General features: G+C 43.3%; 2 protein-coding genes across 2 annotated transcripts; one reads left to right on the top strand and one right to left on the bottom strand.

Moving 5' to 3' along the window:
- Window positions 1–1,424: 1,424 nt before the first annotated feature.
- Window positions 1,425–7,483, bottom strand: SLC46A1 (solute carrier family 46 member 1). Its single transcript, XM_074923239.1, has 6 exons — window positions 7,453–7,483; window positions 6,592–6,950; window positions 5,004–5,856; window positions 4,535–4,618; window positions 3,343–3,499; window positions 1,425–2,794 (listed from the first exon to the last, which is right to left on the bottom strand). The coding sequence occupies exons 1-6, from the start codon at window positions 7,481–7,483 to the stop codon at window positions 2,707–2,709; spliced, it is 1,572 nt and encodes a 523-aa protein (XP_074779340.1). The 3' UTR covers window positions 1,425–2,706.
- A 2,225-nt stretch (window positions 7,484–9,708) lies between these two features.
- On the top strand, window positions 9,709–22,589 carry SLC13A2 (solute carrier family 13 member 2). The gene is made up of 12 exons (XM_074922729.1): window positions 9,709–9,810; window positions 12,948–13,076; window positions 13,396–13,532; window positions 14,637–14,861; window positions 15,762–15,950; window positions 16,179–16,301; window positions 17,209–17,430; window positions 17,528–17,625; window positions 18,226–18,347; window positions 20,415–20,576; window positions 21,554–21,691; window positions 22,458–22,589. Exons 1-12 carry the CDS (start codon window positions 9,709–9,711, stop codon window positions 22,587–22,589), a joined length of 1,779 nt encoding a protein of 592 aa, XP_074778830.1.
- The last annotated feature ends 556 nt before the right edge of the window (window positions 22,590–23,145 follow it).

The following is a 23,145-nucleotide window of genomic DNA, read 5'->3' as shown; positions in this document are numbered from 1 at the left end:
TTCAGGGAAAATCTTGAGTAACTGATTGAATGTCAAGGTCTCCATGGTCACTGAAGGAGTCCCACACAAACAGTCCTAAGGATTTTTCTCCCTTACAGTAATACACACTAAGACTATTGCGCCCTGTTTCCTAGGAGCTCTCTAGCAATTAACCTCCTCACCCACCATTCAAGGTAGAGAAGATTTACTTGTCCTCTACAGCTTCCGTGTCTCACCTACAGTGAGATCCCATCTCATGCTCTGGCTGCCCAGGCTGTGACTGTCCTGTTTGCCCATCATTCAGCTATCTTCACCTTAATGAACTCATCCTGCTCTTGACAAAACCTCCCCTAACCAGCCCCTTCCTGTTGGAACACACAGTCTCAAGGAACTGAATTCTTCTGTTCTCACCCTTCCTTATTCCTCTGCTATGTCATGTCAGAGAGTGTTTAAAGTTGTTCTATCAGACATTATAAATAAATCTGATTTATACTCTAAACCCTCATCTCTTTTCTGTTTGTGCCACATACCTCTCTCCCTGCAGCCTTCTCACACTTACTCTCTCTTGCCATCATGCTTTCTCATCCTCTGAAGGGGCAGCAGAATTGACATTCTCCAGGCACCATTCTCTGGCGTGTCCCACACTTCACACTCATCTTCGCATGGACTGATGTAGCTCACCCCAGGGACTGCCTGCTGCCCACAGTCACGATGCATGAATTTTTGCTTCATGGTTGTAGTTTTCGGAGGACAGCCTAGAAAAACTTTGTTTTAATTTTTTTTAATAGAGCATAATAGTTCCTATTGAATTTCTCCTTTGCAAGCACACTGACACAAACAGGAAAGCTGAGCCAGCACACAAGTTTCACTTCACTACACAACACTGAGCAGCTGCTAGCAGTGGTGTCCATGGAGTCTGTTGGTAGAGAAGACTTACTTTACAATCAGTTCAGCTACAAACATCTAATGCAACACTCACAGCATGCCCTGTTCCTCAGGGAGGCTAATTCTGGGCTTAGACACATAACTCCTGCCTCTGTCCACTGGCATAACTACACGGATCAAGTGGCATAACACCAAGTTCTTAAAGCCTCCCTACTTCTCCACTACCCAATTCTCCTGGTTTTATCACAAAGCCTTATATAAGCATTTCACATTTCCTGCATATTGAAGGACAGGTTACAGACTAAGCACTCTCGCAAGCTTTACTCTGGTGTTCAAGCAAATCAAGCCCCAAACCTGCATTTTTCCTTACTCAGGTCTCTCACACACTCACCCTCCACAAGGCAGATGACTTCCTGCTGCTGGTTCTCTACTGCAGAGTCTTCAGTAAAGGAAGAAGCATGAAAATAAGTGAGAGAAGCACAGACTAGGCAAGGACAAATTACATCAATAGCTGTACGAGAAAAGCTATCTTTTTATGAACCATAAAAGCAAATGGAGGCTTTATTCATTCTGAAAGTAACATGTCTGCAAAGCAATTTCACAGTTAAGGACATTATTGCATGCATCTGAACACTGTGTGCCACGCAATGTACACAGAACTGCTTGTTTATGGCTCTTTGAAGAAAATAGGATTGAGGCAATATGGTTAATGGTTTGAAAAGAACCATTATGAGTACCGTGAACATGGGGTTTGCTTGCTGGCATCAACATATTCCAAGAAGGGCAGCAGAAGTGAGGTCACTGACACAAAAATTTGGGGCACGATTTTATCTCCAAAGACACTAAGTCCTGTCCTCACACCAGCTCATTCCAACAGCACTGTGTATTGATGAGGAAGGGCTGCTTCTGGCTCTGCCATGAGCACAGCAGTAATTTCATGATACTAGGGCACACATCACAGCTGGGGCCTCAAATTTACAACGTTAAGGGTCTTCAGTTAGGGAGGCCCAATTTTGTCAGTTTTAGCCTTAACTTCATCAGTTTGGGCAACTGTCAATTAAGGCACCCACTTGCACCTTAGCATTCTCACACGAGCTATTACTTTTCAAAAGTAGCTTTGAAATCCTGGGCTTCAAAATCCCGCCAGGCAGGACATGCCACTGGCACTCCTCACTACAAGCACTGCATGCATTAGATTTTCTCCCTCGGACACCTCTAACTTGCAAAGCCAAAGCAAGTTTGGTCAATAAGGATGGCAATAGCACTCCTGTGGCAAACTACCGCTCATTGTAAGGATTCCTGCAGGAGCCTAGTCTGGCATGTGACGTTTGTATGACTTTTATTGACAACACACTGATTCGGAGCACAGACCCTTCTCCACAGCAGCACACTGTTGGGTAGCTCTGCTTTGGCTTTGCTCCAGGCCTTACCCACACCAACAGCTCAGCTGCTGCACACTGTAGTACTCAGAGGGGAACGTGTTTGGCAATTGAACCAGAATTCAGTTCTCTCTCACCACTAAAAGCATGTCACGGAAGCTTCCCTTCCCGCCAAATCCCAAACCACTAACCAGCCTTGCAAATAGCCAACAGTAGCTTTTATTCTGGATTGGTTTGGGGTCTCTTGAGTTTTCTCTGAGAGATGAGCCAACACAATGCTGACGAGGCATTCACATCTGCAAATCAAGTTCCTACTGGTAGTCAGAACCATGATTTCCAACTATTTGGTATTTACAAATTAGTAAGGACAAGCAAAGTGTCCCTCCACAGTAATCTGTCCTTCAAGGGAAGAATAAAGAGTGGTCTTTAGATGGACACTGCCGAGATGGACAATTCCTTGTTGCTAACTTGCTGATGAGCCACCTGCAGGGGACAGGGAAGCATCTGAGAAGTGATTGTAGTCATGGTTCGAGTCCCAGATTTCTATCCACCTAAGAAAGAAAGAACAGTTAGAACCTACAAAGGCACACTGAGATGTCGCTGAATTAAGTTTTTAGGTTTCAAAGGAACAGAACAAAGTGACCCTGCCAGGAGCTGTTGCACCACTTCTGTAAATTCCAACACTCTCTCCCAGGACTTACCAAGGGATTGGTTTTCTATTATGACACAACTTTTGCTTTAATTAGGAGAGAAACAACAGGAAGAGAGACTGCTAAAAGAGCTCCATCTCTTCCATAAAGAAGGACTTTAAAATTGATCTTCCAATTTTGGATTCTACTCTGAGGGTGGAGTAAGACTCTGAAGTGCTTTGAATGTCAGCAGCTACATTACTCATGCTGTAAGTTTATCGCCAGGATTCAGATGCCAAAATAAATGGACCTGCACCTCTGCTTACTGGGGCACTAGACACCCTCTCATAATCATAACTGAAAATATGCCTTAAAAACTGTGAGCCTCTATCCTAAGTACAGCAAATAGTATTTTTCATATTACATTTCACAGGTCCTATGGCAAAGTTTAGAAATTTAAAGTAAATTACCCAATAACAGCGGCTGGAATAAGAAGGATTATAGCTCCAAAGAGAAATGGGAATCCCCTCATGAAGTGCAAGCTGGCAGGGTAGAGAGAGTTGAACACTCCTGCAGCCACAAGTGAACACAGTCCTTCCACACAGGCAACAGAAGCAAAAAGAGCACCTGGAAAAGATATATAAGAGGTTAATGGGGCCCGCAAATGTCTTTACCACATCACCTCCTTCAGTGGGATTCTGTGAACCTTTCTAAGGGTTTGCACTCCCAATCAGAAAACTGGTGTCTGCATTGTCAAGCGTGATGAGCAGGAGCTGGGAGCAGGGTCAGGCACGCTGTGCTGGCCTGGCAGGCCAAACCTGTCAGGCTCAGCTTCTCTACAGCCAGGACCAGCCCACCGACCTCCAGAATTTGTATCACCAGAGGTGACCAGGAATATTATATATCAGCTGGATTGTAAATGCTTTAGACAGGGTGATATAGATCTGTTTACTGCCAAGCACATCTTATCGCTTGTTAAACATTAAGTACAGCAGAAGACTGCACTTTATACATTTACCATCATAAATCTGGTATCAAGCATGTGCCACCTTCATTCTAATGTAAGAAACACAAATTGTGCAAAGTCACCTTCTGATCTTTCCCACCTCGATTCCCCCTCCCCTCTGCCTGCCTGCAGAAACATTCCTTTGCAGTGTTTAACAGCAAGTGCAAGCTCTTCAAACAAATTACTGGAAGAAAGGCAAATATGCTCCTCCTACGGGTTATCCATGATCTTTCACCATGGTCAATGATATAACCCTCTAACAACACTAGGTTTCTTCCCACTGTTACTGATCTACAGAAAACAGTCATGGTCAGGGAAATTGCTATTTTCTGCTTGTTATATAATCTGTTTTGCTCCTTGTAAAAGCTTTGGAAATGAACAGATGGATTAATCAACTAGTCCTCAGCTTGAATGCAATACTTTCCATCTTGCTTTTCTTCCCTCGTCCTCATCATGAAAATGCAGCAGGTCTAAATTGATGAATTACCATTATTCTGAAAAAAATCCAACGTTACCTTGGGCCTGAAGGTAAATGCAGGGGCACAGGAGCCCAAAGGAGCCAGGGAAGTCCTAACCTCCCAAAGCAGTATTGGTTTGAATGTTCCAAGAAGATAGTGTTTCAGGACATGGCTTAAGTATCCTGGCTAACTCCTTACCCTGTTCCGTCTCACTGACCAGCTTGGAGAGCTTGGATCGGATCACTGGAGTGGCTGCCATGGAAAGGAACAGAATCCCATAACCTGTGAGCAAGACACAGCACATTAGGGAAAGCTCAGCTAAAAAGCAGTCTCCAAAGTCAATCCCAGAAAGCTGTCGCTCCAGGCAGTTTCTCCCTGCTCTGTTCAGAAGCCAATTCACCCTCCTGCATCTCGTCATGCACTTTAGTCTGTGTCTGCAGTGTCATACAGCTTCTGGGAAACTTCATATTCTAGGAACTATATGGTTGGAGTTTAAACTCCAGTGTTTGGTCAGCCCTGCTGTCAGCAAGCCAATTTTGTTGGTAAACGGGCTGAAACAGAGGGAGAATTTCCTCCACGTGCTTCAACTCCCAGAAGCACACTGCCCTCCCGCATCTACTGGCATCTCTGAGCTAAGAGCCTGCGATACGGGGATTTAAGAATTCACCTGTAAACATCTGTGGTGTTGTCGTAGCAAGAGAAATCACCACCAGTCCAGAAATATTGGAGATCAGTCCTATCTCTGCCACCCAGGTGTCTCCGAGGCAGAGCTGCAGCAGCCGTAGCCCTGCCAGGCTGCTCAGGTAAGTCAGGTAACTGGCGGCTGAGCCGTACCCAATGAGCTCAGCAGCCCAGCAGAGAGGGGAGCCAAGCTCGTACAAAACAAAGAGGTCCTTGGTTCCAAAATGCACAGTGACAAGTAGAAAGAAAGCCAGGGAGTAGAGAGCGAGCTTCCGCCTGGAGCTCCGGTGTTCCGGGGCCGTGTACAGCCTGTAGACAGCCCTGTAATGGCTGAGCGTGAGCAGCTTGGCCGGTTTCTGCTGCTTCACCGATTCCTGGAGGCAGAAAGTGGCGTAGAGAGCGGCCGCCAGGCTGGCGGCAAGCACCAGCCAAAAGGGGTTGATGTAGCCCTGCACCTTGCGCCACTGGCCACCGCCGATGCTGGCCAGCATGCCCGCCACGCCGAGGCAGGCCTCGAGCACAGCGACGCGGAAGGTCCGCCTGTGCTGGTCGCTGCTGTCGGCCACGTAGGCGAAGCAGCTGGCCAGGATCAGGTTGTAGTCTCCCAGGAGGCCACTCAAGACGCGTCCAAGGAGAAAGTAGGCAACGTGCAGCTGCAGGTACATGACGAGAAGGTAGACGGCCGCCTGCACGGCCATACCCACCGCCGGCAGGACGAGCGCCGGCCGGCGGCCCACGCTGTCGCTCCATGGGCCCAAGAGCGTCACGGAGAAGAGCCCGATGAAGAACCCTCCCAGGTTGATACAGAGGTTCCAGCGGGAGACCAGCGCTTCCACCTCCTGCAAGAGAAACGGGACCCTGAGGCCACCAGCACCCAACACCACCCTGGAGCCCCCCTCCCCGCCGGGCGGCAGCAGCACCCCCGGTTGTGTGTTGAGTCGTGTGTCTGTGTCTGTGTATAGGTGTGTCTGTCTGTGCCTCTGTGTGTCTGTGTCTGTGTATAGGTGTGTCTGTGTCTGTGTGTCTGTGTCTCTCTGTACCTGTGTGTGTCTGTGTGTGTCTGTCTGTGTGTCTCTGTGTGTGTGTGTCTGTCTGTCTATATGTATGTCTGTGTGTCCGTGTCTGTATGTCTGTGTGTCTGTGTCTGTGTCTGTATGTCTGTGTGTCTGTGTGTGTCTGTATGTCTGTGTGTGTGTCTGTATGTCTGTGTGTGTGTCTGTATGTCTGTGTGTGTGTCTGTCTGTATGTCTGTGTGTCTGTATATCTGTCTGTGTCAGTGTGTCTGTATGTCTGTGTGTCTATGTCTGTCTGTATGTCTGTGTGTCTGTATGTCTGTCTGTGTGTGTCTGTATGTCTGTGTGTCTGTGTGTGTGTCTGTCTGTGTCTCTGTCTCTCTGTGTGTCTGTATGTCTGTGTGTCTGTCTGTATGTCTGTATGTCTGTGTGTCTGTGTGTCTGTATGTCTGTGTGTCTGTGTGTGTCTGTCTGTGTCTGTGTGTCTGTCTGTGTGTCTGTGTGTGTCTGTCTGTCTGTGTGTCTGTGTCCCGTCCCCGTCCCCCCCGGTCCCGTCCCCACCTGCCGCAGGGTCTCGTTGCCGGCGCTGCCGTTCCCGCAGCCGGCGGGGCTGGTGGCGTTGGGGCCGCTGTACCCGCGCTCGGCCCCCAGGCGGTCCCAGAGGTACTGGGTGGCGAGCGGGCCCTGCAGGCCGAGGGCCAGGGTGGCCAGGAAGAGCAGAGGCTCGGCGGCGGGCAGCGGCGGGCAGCGGCGGGCGGGCGGCGGGGCGGCCATGGCGGCGGGGGCGGGGGAGCGCCGCGCCCCGCCCGGCGACGGACGGGACGGGACGGGACGAGCCCCGGCTCCGCCCCGGGGGACCGGGGAGGGGGTTTGGGCCTGGTCGTAGCTCTTCCTCTCGGAGGAGGAGGAAGGGACGGGCTCTGCGTCGCGTTACGGCCAGGGAGCCGCATCCCCGGTAAACCTGAGCCCAGGCTGCCGCATCCCCTGTAAACCTGAGCCCAGGCTGCCGCATCCCCGGTAAACCTGAGCCCAGGCTGCTGCACCCCTGGTAAACCTGAGCCCAGGGAGCCGCATCCCTGGTAAACCTGAGCCCAGGCTGCTGCACCCCTGGTAAACCTGAGCCCAGGGAGCCGCATCCCTGGTAAACCTGAGCCCAGGCTGCTGCATCCCCGGTAAACCTGAGCCCAGGCTGCCGCATCCCTGGTAAACCTGAGCCCAGGCTGCTGCATCCCCGGTAAACCTGAGCCCAGGCTGCCGCATCCCTGGTAAACCTGAGCCCAGGCTGCTGCATCCCCGGTAAACCTGAGCCCAGGCTGCCGCATCCCTGGTAAACATGCAGTTTTCAAGCCCCGTTGTGTTATTTATTGATGGTTAACGATATTTAAACTTAAAACCTGTTGTTTGCTGGGTTTTTTTCCTTACCTCCAAACAAAGGAAGAGATATAACCAACATTCTAAATGCACTAGGAGCTGAGAAATGCTTTAGTTTGCAGTGTCACTTCTATTAATTCACAGCACATCAGAAGATACTTCTTCTAAAGGACAAAATAATTTACAAGCTGTAACACACAAGGGGTTTTGGCTGTGCTATTAGGTTTCCTGTTAGGTTTGGTCTGCCTCAAAGAGCAAGTCAGTAAGCAAAGACCAAGTTGTCCTTTAAATTCAAATAACACAATTCAGAGTTCTAGATTAACCCGTTTATATAAACTGGAGTAGTTCCAGATTGATGTAAATTGCCATCACTCCTTTGACAACACTGAAGGAATGTTAATGGGCTACAGGTGAAGCTCTAACAAATTCCCCCCGAAGACATAAACAATCCATTTTGCAGTAACACGCTTAGAGAGCTCGTTCAGAGCATCTCTGGAAGCAACAGGACTCACGTAGCAGTGGAAAAACCTCTGCGGACCTGCTGCTTTAAAGAACAGGCACGGTTTGTTAGCTGAGGCCCTTCTGCGTTATTATTTACATCCCATAGGCAAGGCTGCAGCTGGGAGCCAGCCTTCACGGTACAGAGATGTGAACATGAGGTTTCCTTTTAGATTTTCATTACAACCTTAGGATATAAGAGTAGAAAGTAGAAAAAATGACTGGACCTTTCCAGACACTAATTCAACACTGAGGGGATGCAAAAATATGGGTGTGTGTGTGTGTGTGTGTGTGTGTGTATAATTCATTTGAAAGCTCTTTCTCAGTCTTTTTTGCACCAAGGGTGAAATGCTAAAGCTCAGGATTGGCAGTTAGGCAACACGATGATGTTTCTTGTGAGCAATATGCCTAAATCAAGCTTGCAAGAGAGCTGTGAGTTTACAGCTCTGGCAAGCGACACCCCACCGTTTTTCAGTCATACGCATGTTATTGAAAGCAAGCAAGTCCCAGCAGAAAAGGGCTGAGGGAGAGAAACAGCAGAAGCACTTTGTGGAGCTGACATCAGATGCCCTAATGTCTGTGCTTCACTTTCTCTCTCTCTCTCTGCTTGAATAAGCTATAAACAGAGCTGAGACAATTTATACCAATAAAATGGAAATGTTATCATCGTTATCTGAAGTGTGTGTTTGCATGCATAAAGACATCAGAGGAACATTAACAAGACACTCCCTGTGAAATGAAAAACTTTAGTTCCGTTTCTGTGTATTTACAGAACCAAATAATTCACTGCTTGTGTATTTGGAAGCTTCTTGCAACTGGAACAAGAATTGCCAGTAACTTCCCAGTAGCACTTTATTTTTCTTCTTTTTTTTTTTTTTTTTTTCCCAATGCACCCTGCAAGCTACCAAAGCTGAAATCTATAAACCTGAAAGATCAGAAAGGTGAAAAAAAAAAAAAAAAAAGCCCAATGTCTGCAAAGGGATGCACTGTAGCCAAGTCTTTCCCAATCCACTGAGATCTCACAGGCTATGCCAGAATGAGTTACCAGGTTCCCTCTTTGGCCCTAAGCCTTTCTTAAACTAGGCTGCCACCTGGGAGGAACCGCATTCTGACCAGACTTTAACATTTTCCCTGTTGCTCTTTGAGTATAAGCAAATGGAATTGTCATGAGGGTCGTCCTTAGACCACACAAAAACAGTTGTCCCTGATCTCAGGTGGCCTGGAAGCCCCTTTCTGCATGGGGACTTGATGTGGCATCTGGTGACCTGAGCTCTGCTTTAGCGGATTTTGCTACCCAAACAACTTCTCAGCAAACACGGTGATGTTTATATGACATTTTGCACAGACGATTCTAATCTCTGTATTTAAGTATTACAGATGCCGATGTGTTTTTCAGTACTCTGCATATTTTTAAAACAATTTTCACCCTATTATGGAGGGAGCAGTTTCTCCTTTCTGTAGGAGGAATAACGGTACCTATTCAAAGCAGGCATTATTAAAGACCAAAATATCAATATTCTTTAAAAATAGTGTAGGTCATTTCAGGATGCTTTTAATAAATCTACTCGGTCCACAAGGAGTTAATTCACTCCAGGTTTTATCAGTTATCAGGAAGATTGTCTTAAGAAAGTCCCTGGTCTGACACTCTTTTACTGTCCCCTCCCTTCTTTGTTCTCCTCCTTCTTGCTCTGATTACAGTTCCAAAAACAACACCCAACCTCCTGAGGTCAATGGTTAATATTCCTGCATGTTTATATAGTCTCCAGCAGCAGAGCTCAGGCCTTTCAGCACTGGGCTAGCTCCAGCACCATGGCTGGCTTCTTGCAGATGATCCTGGCCTTCAGGAAATACCTGATCATAGTGCTTGTACCCCTTTTGTTTCTTCCTCTGCCTCTGGCTGTTCCTACCAAGGTAAGAACTTTTTAAACTGAATTTGAGAGCCAAATCTCCAAATCTCTCCTTAGAGTTTTTCCTTTTAAGGGACAGAGCTGAAGGGAACACACAGATTCTCTCTCAGAGGCATCTCCTTCATTTATTGCTTGAAGATCTTTTTTCCCTGACCCCTTTGACTACTGAGAGTGGGGGAATATAAAAGCAATAGGACGCAGATGGATGAACAGGTACATCTGTGCTTGGATACGCTAGAAGAATGCTCAGTGACACGCGATTTTGTAACTTCTGCTTTGCATCTTACTGATTTAGCAAAGGATTTTCTATGCTGAAGCTCATACGTGTGAATCTAAGGTTCAATTTTATTCCCCCTTCTGATTTTTTAAAAATATCCAGTCCGCATCTTATTTTAATTTTTTTCTTGTTGTCGTTGCCAGATGGAAGAGACATTTTTCTTGGGTAGATGCACAAAGCAGTCTGATACATAAGAATAAAATAATATGTATTTCACTCTTTTTTTTTAGCATATTTCTGTAAGAATCTTTCCAGCTAATTTAAAATTTTAAATGTCAAGTTTTGGAAGACATCTTGCTTAGGATTCCTTCAGAAAAAGTTAGCTACAAAGACCTGTAGTAGTGGGGCAGGTATTTCTGAGACACTGATCACTTAAATACAGCACCGTGAGCGGGCAGACTGCCAGGTTCTGCTTCTTTACTCTGGCTTATTTCTTGCACTCTCAATCTCTTCGTGCAGACAGATCTAATCTCTGGTCTTCAGGTCTCTTATTAGAGTCCCAGCATCGTTAAACAGCAAGTCTCAATCTACCTCTCCTGTCACTGGTCTTTGGATGTCAAATCCTGGCTCTTTCCTCTGGTCTCTGCCTGCTTGCTCGTCTCCTGATCCCTGCTGACTCCCACTTTCTAAGCCAAGCTTCATTTTTCCTCCACTAGCCCTTCCCTGCTTTTTTTGTACAGCCTGTCCCAAAGCTCTTTCTTCCTCACAGCACTTTTTCTGAGTGTTATCAGAGACTTTGGAGTTATGACCAGACAATTGTAAGAAGGAATGATAGGGTGGCTCTGGCTCGAGGTGAAACGTAACTGATCGGGCATGTCTTCCTATTCCATATAGAAATGCAAATAAAGTAGTTTAAATAATCACTTAAAAGCTTACTAAGAAGAAAAACAGAAAAAAATATTTTTTTGCTAGTTAACTTTCCACAGGCAAAAGAGTTACTGATGTTAAGAGATCTGGATAAGAAAAGTTCTAAGTAGCCAGAAAGAGAGATATTTGTGTGTGTGTGTGTCCTGAGGCCACGAGTTCAAACTTACTTGCCAGAGTCATTGTTACCATACAATAAGTCCTTGGTATTGCCTGTGGAATGATTTGTCAGTCTTGGTTCAGTTCCTCTTTGAAAATTACTCTCTCCGGTTTCTATGTAGTCAGCTACAACACAAGAATTTAAAATGTCCTGGACTTTTCCCTTTGCAATTTGTAAGATTTCTGGTGTTAGAATTGTGCATCGTGGTACTGCTAAGCAGGAAAAGCTGGTATCTCAGCATGCAGAGCTATAAGCAGACAACTTACAGGGTTGAATTTCACATTTTTCTATTCTGTTGAGCTATTAACCTGTCCTGTAATGACACAGCACTGGATACTAAACTATTACAAATGAGAGCAAACAGTGCTAAAGATTTTGTCAAAACACAGAGGAATGTCCTTACAGGACACATTGTGAAAAGCCTTATTCCAGCTTCTGCTGAGAGCCTGGTCATAGCAGGCTGGAAGAGAATAGCACTGTGCCTATGATATATGCTCCAAAGCTCTGCTAGGGTCTCTCAAAAGGCACTCACTGGCATCTCTTAATTACAAAAACAGGAGAAAAAGGATCATCAAAACGGAAAATTGCTTTCAGTGCTTGATGGGATGTATAATTAAGGTTCTAACTGCTCTCATTCAAGACTAAGGCTCAAAAAGGCATCCTTTCATCTCTTCATGAATCTCCTTCTCCAACACTGCTGCTGTGGTAATTTACCACCTAGATTGTTGTCTTCTTCTTTCCTTCAGACTGCTCAGCTCCCCTCTGCCAACTCTGTAACTTCCATGCCATGTTCACAAGTCCTGAGCCTGTTCTAAAGCATCACAAGTTTGATCTTGTTAGCCATTATTCCAGCTCCTTGGTTTAATTCTCCTCAATCTAGCCATTACAATTTCCAGCTTTCCATTGTTTCCTCAGTAAGCATCACTACATTTTCATTCATACTGTCCAGTATATTTTAGTGGACATCCTTGATCTAAGACCACACAACCACTTTCTTCTTTTTGAATTTGCTGGTGCCCATTATTGTGCTAGTTCCAAAATGAGGAGGATGCTGTAACCTGCAGTGTCACTCTTCCTTGCTTTCTTCATCAGCCCAGCCATAAGAAAATCTGTTGTGACATTTTGAATCTTTCTAGTGTATAAGGGCGGAGTTAAATATTTTTATATAAAATTTGGAGTGGTGTCCAAAGCAGAATTAAATCAGTGTTTTCTCAGAAAAATAATAACATGAAATAGGGGATCATAATTTCTTCAAAGAAGCAAAGACAAAGTCAGTGGAAGCTGACACTGATCTGTGACCAGCAAGCCTTTCAAAGTCTGTACTAAGCTTAAAATCCAGTGAAAAATAGATAAAAGTAATAACATCACGAGGGATCTAGGTTGTTGAAATTAGTTGGGGTTCATCTGGGCCGTGTCCTGAAACATGTGGAGAAAAAGGTGGAGAAACCTCGACTGAATCAGTAACTATTTCTGCAGCTCAAACACAGAAATATATAAAACAAAAATACCACCATCAGCAAAACTAAGCAGTCTGTGCAGGGACTGCCACTCCCTTATCATGAAGGGTTCAAAGTCATCAATTCGTTTCTTTTTCTAAGTTTCTTATTGTTGCCCATTGGAGGCCCCCACCTTTTCCTCACAGTTCTGACCAGGTTGTTGAATAGTTTGCCATTTGATTAGGATCTGCATAGGTAGGAGGATAGATGGGAGAGAAAGACAGAAAATAATCTTTTCTCTAATCCCTTTATCAGGCAATGAATACATTTATGTGCTGTTGCCTTCTCAAAGCCTAAGTGAGATGTACAGTCTGTTCTGACTGCATGTACTCTTCTTCTGTCAGGAGGCCCAATGTGGTTATGTTATCATAGTGATGGCACTGTTCTGGTGCACGGAAGCCTTGCCGTTGGCTGTCACAGCTCTCTTCCCTGTCCTGCTCTTCCCACTGATGAATATCATGGATTCCACAACAGTAAGTACATCTTTGCCTACTTGGTTATTGGTCCGCTTCTCTTATTCTGGGATTTCTAGAGTGGGGTGCGAAGAAGAGAGGATTGCACTGCTGTTACACAGGGAATTGGCTGTCCTCCGCATGGAACAGAACTTGCATGAGCCAAGAGTGAACTCTGGGTGGAGCTGGTAATCTGAAATCAAAGCAAATTCACTGTTTAGACACCATCCATAGTTACTGGGTGCTTATGTCTTTGGGACAAGATCCTCCCTCAGAAAGAGCCTCCTCTCTAAACATTGGCTATTTGTCACTATTTTCTCTCCCTTGTTCCATGTTACAGGTCTGCCGGGAGTACCTGAAGGACACCAATATGCTTTTTATTGGGGGACTGCTGATGGCCATTGCTATTGAGAATTGGCACCTGCACAAGCGCGTTGCTCTGCGGGTCTTGCTTATCACTGGCGTCAGACCAGCCCTGTGAGTAACAAACGTGAAAACATGGTGTGATAAAGGACTTTATGGCATTACTTCCTATCTCAGAGTTGCCTGTAATCTCCCATGTGAATCTGCAAACCATATCCTACAAATGCTTTTCTACAGTTGAAGCGAGTTAGTGCCTGAGCAAACCTTGAAAATGGGGATCCTTCGATGTGTTACAAACCTGGTGCACCGTTTCTGAATTCCAGATGCCTTTAGGTGGAGAAATAGTAACAAGAAAGTCAACGCTGAAAAGACAAGGGTGCTGCTAGGTTTGGCCAGAATCACAGCTTTAGACAATCAGGAAAGACTACAGCTGAAACACAGAAAACATATACTCTCTAACTGTTACTCTGATTGCAAAGAGAAGAGAAAATATGGGGATGTTTGTTTTGAAAACAGCAAATGTTTACCAGACTAGAACTTTAAGCTACGCAGAAGCTACATGTCCCCATTTAATTTTGTCTCAGATCATAAGAGGGAATACTGAAGGAAATTACAAAGCAATAGAATAAAAATGCATACAAGATAAAGCTCTTTTCATCTAATATATAATCTACATCTCATCTAAAGAATAATTTTGAGACAAATAACATAGTAATACTGAAACAAGGATTAGAATTTTATATGAGTAAGAAGAGAGTCTTAAATGACAGAGGTGGGATAAAATTACAAAAATAAGAGATCATCTTCCTTATGGCTTAAACTGCCATTTGGGATCAAATTCAGCTTGCAATTCCTCTTCAAAATATATTATAATACATTAAAATGTGTTATTGAAATGGTATGTCTTCCCCGGAAGCATGCAGAATAAGCAGGATACCGACCAGATAAACTGTTTGCTCCAAGCTTCTACTTTCCTAGTAATAAGAGTGTCAAAGCAGGATGTTCTGAAACTGAAAAAATAAATAAATAAATAAATAAATAAGTTAACTTTTACTGTGTCATTCACAAAGCCGAGGAGGGTAAGAGGAAGGGCTAGGTGTGAATTGCTCAGCATTTTCCAAACCCTGCATTCGTAACCATAACAATAAAAAAAAAAAAAAAAAAAGGGCATTGCAGTGCTGAGTTCTGAACTGGCTTTTCCAAACCTTTTCATTTCAGACTTCTCATGGGTTTCATGGTTGTGACTGCCTTCCTGTCAATGTGGATCAGCAATACTGCCACCACTGCCATGATGGTCCCAATAGCACAAGCGGTGTTGGAGCAGTTCCACAAGTCAGAAATAGAGACTAGCACAGCTAGCCAAGCATCTGAAAACATCAATAAAGCCTTTGAACTGCAGGAAGAGCCAACTAAACCAGATAGCTCCAAAGAAACAGAGGCAAAAGGTGAGTGGGTTATGGGTGTTTTTCTCTTTGGGATAATGGAGGATGACCTGATCCCTTCTTCACTGTAATTATAGTTGCTAGTAAATTCTAAAAGAAGAATGTACCCAAAGCATCCTGACTGTATCAGACAGCATTTATGAGGCTCTTGCATGAACCAGACAAAAGCACAGTAAGATCTACTGACTAGGCTGAAGTTAGAAATAAATTGAAAATATGAAGTGATGATAACTAATCAATAAAACGACAAAATGTATAAATTCTCTGTTAGCTGAAGCCTTTACACTAGGGTCGCTATTTCCCTAATATATTTATGTTAGTTCAGTTATTATCTACTGTGTAACTTAGCAGATAATAGGGAATTTCCAAGGGAAAATTTCTGGCCTATTTATGCCAGAAGGTTAGGGATTAAAATGATTTTTCTAATCCGAAAATATACAATCATGCAACAACATCTCTTTACCAGCTGCCTTGCCCCTTCCCTTCTTTGAGATGACCCGGGTGTTTCTGAATGTAAATCTCAGTGCCGGCAGTCAGGTTCTGGTACAGAACAAGTTCCCTTCAGTCCAACTCCTCTGACTGTTGCACCTCCCTGAATTCCTGCCTCTTTGCCCTCCATGTGCAGTTCAGACAATGCCCGAGTTCACCAAGAAGCATCAGCAGTATGTTCGGACTTTATCACATGTTTCAACCTCTTCTTCTGAAAAACTCCTCTGTATCAAGACAACCAGTGAAAAAGCACAGAAGGTCAAACAATTAACAATGCCAGCCTTAAAATGAGGAAATCTGTCTCCTTCAGCTTTGAGTCCATTGTGTCCTAGCCTGGTAATACTGAATTACAGCAGGCACAAGATTTTTTTCTACCCAACTTAGCTTCTCTAACTCTTTTGTTCCTGTCTTGGGACCTAGGTGATAGTCACGTCCTGACAATTGAGGAAGACAGAAAGAGAAATGAAAATCTGCTAGAGGAGAAACACAAGAATTTCTGCAAGGGAATGTCTCTCTGTATATGTTACTCAGCCAGTATTGGAGGGATTGCAACTCTGACTGGGACAACACCAAATCTGGTACTGCAAGGACAAGTTGATGAGTAAGTCTGGTTGAATTTGGGATTACCTACCCACTAAACTGCATCACTCTGCTACAGCTGACTGCCAGCCAACACAGAGAAGCAAAATACCAATTTGGTGACTTTTGTCAGGAAGTTAGCTTCTCTCCCTTAGTGGGCCTCACAGTACCTCCACTATTCTGAATCATTACATAAATTCAAAAGAGGGTGCAGAATTTTGGAAGCTTAACAGCCATCTGCATGTTACAGGCTCTTTCCTAAAAACGGCCACATCATCAACTTCGCCTCTTGGTTCTCCTTTGCCTTCCCCACCATGGTCGTGTTACTGGTTTTGACGTGGATTTGGCTGCAGATACTGTACTTGGGCTTTAAGTAAGTACCCTTTACACGCTGTAATCCAGCTGAGGGGCATGTTATCAAGCACTCATTACATGTTGTAACACAGGTGATACTTTTATTGATGAGTTTACGTTTGAAAGTCAGACAGCAAGTGGCAAAGTCCTCACATACAACAGAGACCAGCAGACCAGCGTATGAAGTATCTGTTAAAATACTGCAACTTTTTCTCCAAGGAACCCGATCAAATCCCAGCTAAACATACTCTGTACATGGAAATAGGAAGTTTTAACTGCATATAACCTGTTCTGCAGCATTGCTTTCATGTCCTGAAAAATTGTTGTGCTTCAAACCATGAAACTGATTTCTACATATAGCTGGTAAATACCTTTGTGACGAGAATTGCTACAGACCTAGAGGATTAGTATTGTGCCAGTTCCTGATGCTAATCACCCCATACAACCGGCTTGCATTACCTACTTCTTTAATACTTAGCCTGTCACTTTTATTTTATGCCCAGCCTCTATTATTTTAAATCAAAAGAGTGCTGTAACACCCGAAATGGTACTTTTGTCTTCAAATTCCTCTTTTTAAATTCACCTTTTCTGTCATTTTAAAAACTTTGCCAACTGTTTACTTCCTGGTGATCATATAGCCTTGTCAGTCACCCTAACATTGTCACTATTTCCCCATGTATCCAGATCACACATCTATTTATATTTAGATCATGAGCTTTTAGGGGCAGGAAGCTCCTCTTTGATCATCTTGGCAATACACAGCGCAATGCACTTACTGTCCAACATCCATGGCTGCTACTGCCGTGACAATAATAGATATCATTTCTATATGCAAATATAAAAGACAATATGAATGAGTATAAAATCTAAATTCTTACTTCTGAGGATATGTGGCAAATTTCTCTGATATTTTTTGTCTCTTCTAGTTTTCAGAAGAATTTTGGTTGTGCTGCAAATGCCTCTGCAAAGGCCAAGGAGCAACGGGCCTATGACATTATCAAGGAAGAGAGCAAGAAACTGGGCTCCATGAAATTTGCAGAAATAGCAGTTTTGATCCTCTTCATACTACTGGTACTACTCTGGTTTACAAGAGACCCTGGTTTCATACCAGGTTGGGCAACAGTTCTTTTCAACAAAAACGGTACAAGGTATCACCACTTTCCCACTTTGAATAAAAATGAAGTAGGCTAGATTTCATAAAAATTAAAGCACAGCTAGACTAAATTTCTGACTGATCTATTGCAGCTATGTCACTGATGCTACAGTTGCCATCTTCATTTCAGTTCTGCTGTTCATCATCCCTTCCGACTTTTCTAACAATGACGGAGACAAAAAACAAACAGGTGAGTTTACTGAAGGCAACTAAAATCAGCTGTCAGAATAGTTACACAGGAAGTTTTAGATTTACAAATGACATTTCAATTCAAACTGCTCCTTCTGCATAGCTACAGCTGTATGCTTTAGGCTAGGCAAGGCATGTATCTCATGAAAGTTCTCTGGTTCTTGTAGTTTAACTAAGGAGGAAATTTATCCCAGCAGTGTTCCAGGCACTAGTATACACATATAGTCTGTACACACTACACATATATAGTGTGTACATGTAAGTAAAATTTCTGAAGCTGGAATCTGCAGGAGAGAATACATGGCTTAACAGAAACACATACAGTTCTGTAGATATGTTGCCATACTTTAAACTCACTCTTACCTGTATTCTACTATGCCTCTCGGAGCAGCTACAGATCATTTATTAGTATTTTTGCAAGTCAACTTTTAAAAATCTTCATTAGTGAGGCTCTCATCATTTGCTTTAGGATATAATTCCACAGTCTACTTGACCTTGCAGGCAGAAGTGTTTCCTCATGGTCAGACTAAACTCACCTCCCACCAAGTCCTCCTTTCTTTGGAGGATGCCATATGGCTTACAAAATCTTTTTGGATTTTAGGTGGCAAGTCAAAGGTCCGAGCACCTCCAGCTCTCTTGGACTGGAAAGTAGTTCACCAGAAAATGCCATGGAACATCGTGTTTCTGCTGGGAGGTGGCTTTGCCTTAGCCAAAGGCAGTGAGGTAACATTCCTCTGCTTACCTGGTATTTGTGTCTTCCTGGGTGTTTTGCATCTCCCTCTCCAGGCGTGCTCTCCCAGAACACAAGAGGGCATGCTGGTAGCACCAAACGCGCATTTCTTCAGCTGGTGGCTGTAGGACAGACTTCACCATCCTTAGGAGGAGTCCTGTGATTAGAACAAATCTTTATTGTTGCCTATACTGGGACGGTACTACCAGTCAAGGCATCATGATTAACCGTGTTTCTAGAAAAATGGATGATTAAGAAACTACCCCAACACATTAAAGGTTCTATTAAATAAAACTTAATTGATGTGGTGAGCATGAGGAGATAATGTGCCCAGGATGTTTCTCCAAACTATTTCAAACAAACTACTTATGGAAACATGATTTAAATTAAACTACTAGGAGAGAAATGTAGAACTACCTAGAGAACCTTCAGGAGCAGATAAAAATGTCTGGCTGTCAGACTGGAGGATGTGCTGATGTACTTCTGCAGGTATCTGCCAGGAGTCCAGTGCTACGAATTATTCTTCAGTAATGACTTAGATGATAGAACAGACAACACATTTATCATATCTATAGGCAGTAACAAATTGAAAAAAGGCTTCAAGTGCTGGAAATACTAGTTTAGAATTCAAAGATCACAATGACCTGGAAAAGCGCTTCTAGAAAACAAGGATGCAATTCAATATGAGAAATAAGAAGAAATAACCACATATCACAAATGCAAGATGTGGAAACAACTGAACGTTTTAAAGCTGCTCATACACCCTATTCTTGTCAATAGTTTTATATTGCTACTGAGAAAAAAGCAAACTGGAAACTATAGGTAGGACCCTCATACATAAGACATGTAAAATACGATCCTTCCTCTCAGGACTAGTAAGTCTTCAAGAACAGTAATGTATTCAGTTTTGGATATCAGTCTTCAACAACATGTGGGCTATATGAAGAAAGTTTAGAGGAAGGTAGTAAGAATGTTCAGATCTCTGGGAAACATGTTTGGAAAAGGAAAGATGCAAGAAATTACATTAATTTATTCTAAAATAAGTCATCAAAAACATAAAAGCTGCTGCAGGAAGGAAGCTAGTATACTTTTTTTTTATATATTCTGATGGTGCTAAAGGGCTTAAACTGCAGCAAAGGAGGTTTAGGTTAAGCAGTAGGAAAATGTTCCAACTGTAATGATAGTTAAGCACTTGAAAAAATTATCTGGGGAGATTTTTGGAAACTTTGTTGCTAGAGATTTTTAACAACAAGTTTGAAAAACATCTATCTGTAATAATTTAGGTAGAGGCTATCCTGCCCTAGGACAGACAATTAGTCTAGTCCTTTCATGATAGATTCCAACCCTCCCGGGAGATGGCACTTTTCAATGTCGGAAGAGACAGGCTGAAGTAAACAAGATATGAAATAGGGAGGACATGAAGAAGAAGGTTGCTTGCAAAACCAGTAAGAAAGTTGGGCCATAATGCATGAAGCAGCAAGACAGGCACAGTTAGGATTTGTTCTCTTGAGAAGAACAGCTGAATAAATAGTGATGCCCAAACTACAGTCCAGAATGACAGGGAAGATGCTGGCATTTTTCAGTAACTGAGAAGGATGAAAGGTATGAAAAGGTTCAGATTGTTGATCAAGATCTCAGACAATGTGATGAAATTACATCAAATCGCTAGAATATATCTGCTAAGATATATGGAAGTATTTTAGAAAGTGAGTTCAAAGATCTTTCTTTGTTAGATTAAAAAAAAAAAAAAGTCCCAAATATTGGTCGTGGACAACTAATGGCCTGAACAGAGAAATAATTGTTTGTTATCAATAATGTATTGTAAATGTATGTTCTTCTTTCGAAGTCTGTGAAAGGGAAAGAACGTTTATTTTTATCTAACCTGCCAAATTATCTTGTCTATGAGCATTGCAGCTTACATGTTTTCTACAGAGAGCAGTCTGTATGAGAACTCCTATGAGAAGGGAAGGCAGAACTGTTAGGACAAATGCAACTGGGCTGTGTTGTGGCTATTTCTTCTCCAGCCTACTGCCTTTACAGAGCCCTTTCCTCTGTTACAGGAATCCGGTCTGTCTGCATGGTTAGGTAGCAAACTGACTCCTCTGCAGGAAATCCCTCACCCAGCTATTGCTCTCCTGTTGTGTCTCCTCATCGCTACTTTCACTGAGTGCACCAGCAATGTGGCCACCACTACCCTCTTTCTCCCTATTCTGGCTTCAATGGTAAGTCCCAGCATTTCAAAATACTTTTAGAAGAATGGCTTTTAACTCTTCTCCAAGCATACATCTGCTCTAGTTATAAAAACTAACTGGCTTACAGAGCCAAGCACTGGTTCATGTGTCCAGTCAGGAATACAGAACTTAAAATAGACTCATATGTATGTGCATGCGTATATATTCACACACACAGTGCTTAGTTCAACCTTTCTAAAATCATTGCTGCTGAAAAGTAAAGGGATTAAATTCATTGGCATATTAGACTTCACCTTCTGGCCTAAACAACCTCATGAGGTCACTGCCAGCTGTATTTGTTTTTTCCTATTTGTTCTGCATAGGGACAGCAACAGCAGCAGCCTTTGCTTCCCTGCAACATTCCATTACTGTATGTCACTCCGACCACTAGCCTTCCAGAAGTCTCTGAAGGTGATAGCATTAGTCGAGCTCTATGACCTAATTCAGACTTTTGCATTTCCACAGGAGATTCTTGTTGCTGGGGTAGACATAGTTCTGCAGCATGAAAAGCTGGTTCCAGATAGAAACTAGAATACGGTCCACCAAAATCTTTTTGCATAGGCCACAGACTCCAGCTAACCCCTAAACTGATACGCTCACCTTCAGAGCTTCGGGATACCACGTTTCCTCTGATAATTTAATTTTGTTCTTAACCAGTTTGAAGCCACTTTACATTTTTTTCCTGGTTTTAGAGTTGAATACAACCATTATTATTAATTTATACTACAGCAGTGATCAGATTCCACAGTCAGGAACACAAAGCACTGGCCACAAAATCAATTCTTGCATTTGCTGCATAAAGACATTGGCCAGAAGTTTCTAAAGCAGAACCAAACCATGAGTGGCTGCAGTGTTTGTGAAAGAACGAGGTTTCTGACATGGACAAATACAGTCAGTCTTCTGCCAAAAGATTTCTATGCATTTTTTTAATATCAAAACCATGATCTTTGCTCTCCCTTCTTGCATAGGCTGAAGCGATCTGCCTCAATCCACTCTATGTCATGCTGCCCTGTACGCTTTCTGCATCATTGGCATTCATGCTCCCAGTGGCCACTCCTCCAAACGCCATTGTCTTCTCATATGGACAACTCAAGGTTATAGATATGGTGAGCGAAAGCACATTCTTTTCAGAATTTTCATCACTAGTTTTAGTCTTTCCTTTCTGTAATATTTGTTCTTCTCAGAAGAATGTTAGAAAACTCACTGTACTCAGCTTACTGCAAATGGAAAGACCATACGTGTGTGAATTAATAAAGGATCACGCTGACTCTAATATATTCTCGGAGCCTTATAAAGGTGCTATTGAGCTTTTAAAGAGCAGCCAAGGCCTCTTGAAGATATTCCAACAAGAGTTTGCTGTCAATGAGAAAAGGCAATGTCTAACTGTTCAGAAAGCCCAAACGCAGGTCACATGGATGTCAGAGTCCCATCATCTGGCCCGTCCTTCTGCAGGGACTAGGGGAAAGCCTAGCACATCTCACTAGACTGCCCTGATGCAGTTTATCACTGTGTTAAGGAAAGGTGGACAAGGATGCCATGTCTCTTGATAACTGTTGTAATTTATAATTGATCCAGGAAAAAATCCAATGTAATATTAGAGATAGATGCCAGGTCGGAAGATAAAGTCCTACATAAGTGGATTAAAAGGATTTCAGGACTTCTAGTTTAAGAGTTTTATCCAATGTAAACTCATTTTCCGCTAATACAAATTATATTTGTGAAGAAAACCAGCTTAAATGTAATTTGATGAAGTTCTGACAAAGTTGTGAAAAAAAGCCAATGAGAAAATCTAACCATGCAAACAATCCTAATCAGCAAGGAAGGAAAAAAGTACTCAGTTCAACTAATAACACTTCTCTTTTATAATTCTAGGCCAAAGCTGGATTTCTACTCAACATTCTAGGAGTTCTGACGATAACTCTAGCCATCAACACCTGGGCTTCATCTTTGTTCCAACTGCAAACTTTCCCATCTTGGGCAAATAGGACAGGTTCATGCCCGTAATATGGAGAGGCAAGGGAACCAAGAGCTGTTTCTGTCAGAACCGCAATGAGACCAGGACTATCATCCACATAAGTTTTGCCTAAAGGCAGTGGCTAAGAGATAGGCCTGTTCCGTGCAAAAGGACAAGCCTCCGTCAAGCAAAATCATTCAGCCGATAAGAGCAATAAAATTGCCTAACAGTGCTGTTCAGCAGGCAATTTTGTTACCCCAGCAGTAAGACACGATAACCCTTGGCTTTTCAACTGTTCCAGGTTTCTTTAGATTTTCTTTCTCTGCAGGGGTAGATTTTCCCCACGTGCTAGCTACATTGCTTTTCAAGCTCCACCTGTAAAGTCTGAAATCTGCAGTGAGAAAGGAGAGGCGTGTCTATAAAAGGAAGGAGAGAGACTCTACATTCCTGATTTTGTGCATAGATCTGTCTATTGTCACAACAAATATGACTATTCACCTGTATATGAGTGTACAAGCCTCCATGTATGTGTTCAAAATGTGCATGATTGTTATACGCTCTGGGCATTCACGGCCAGGCAAGTGTTGGATGATTACAGACAAATCA

The sequence above is a fragment of the Athene noctua genome, chromosome 19, assembly GCF_965140245.1.
Source record: "Athene noctua chromosome 19, bAthNoc1.hap1.1, whole genome shotgun sequence".
Lineage (NCBI taxonomy): Eukaryota > Metazoa > Chordata > Aves > Strigiformes > Strigidae > Athene > Athene noctua.
The sequence above is the reverse complement of the archived record's forward strand: the minus strand, read 5'-3'. Positions and strand labels throughout refer to the sequence as shown.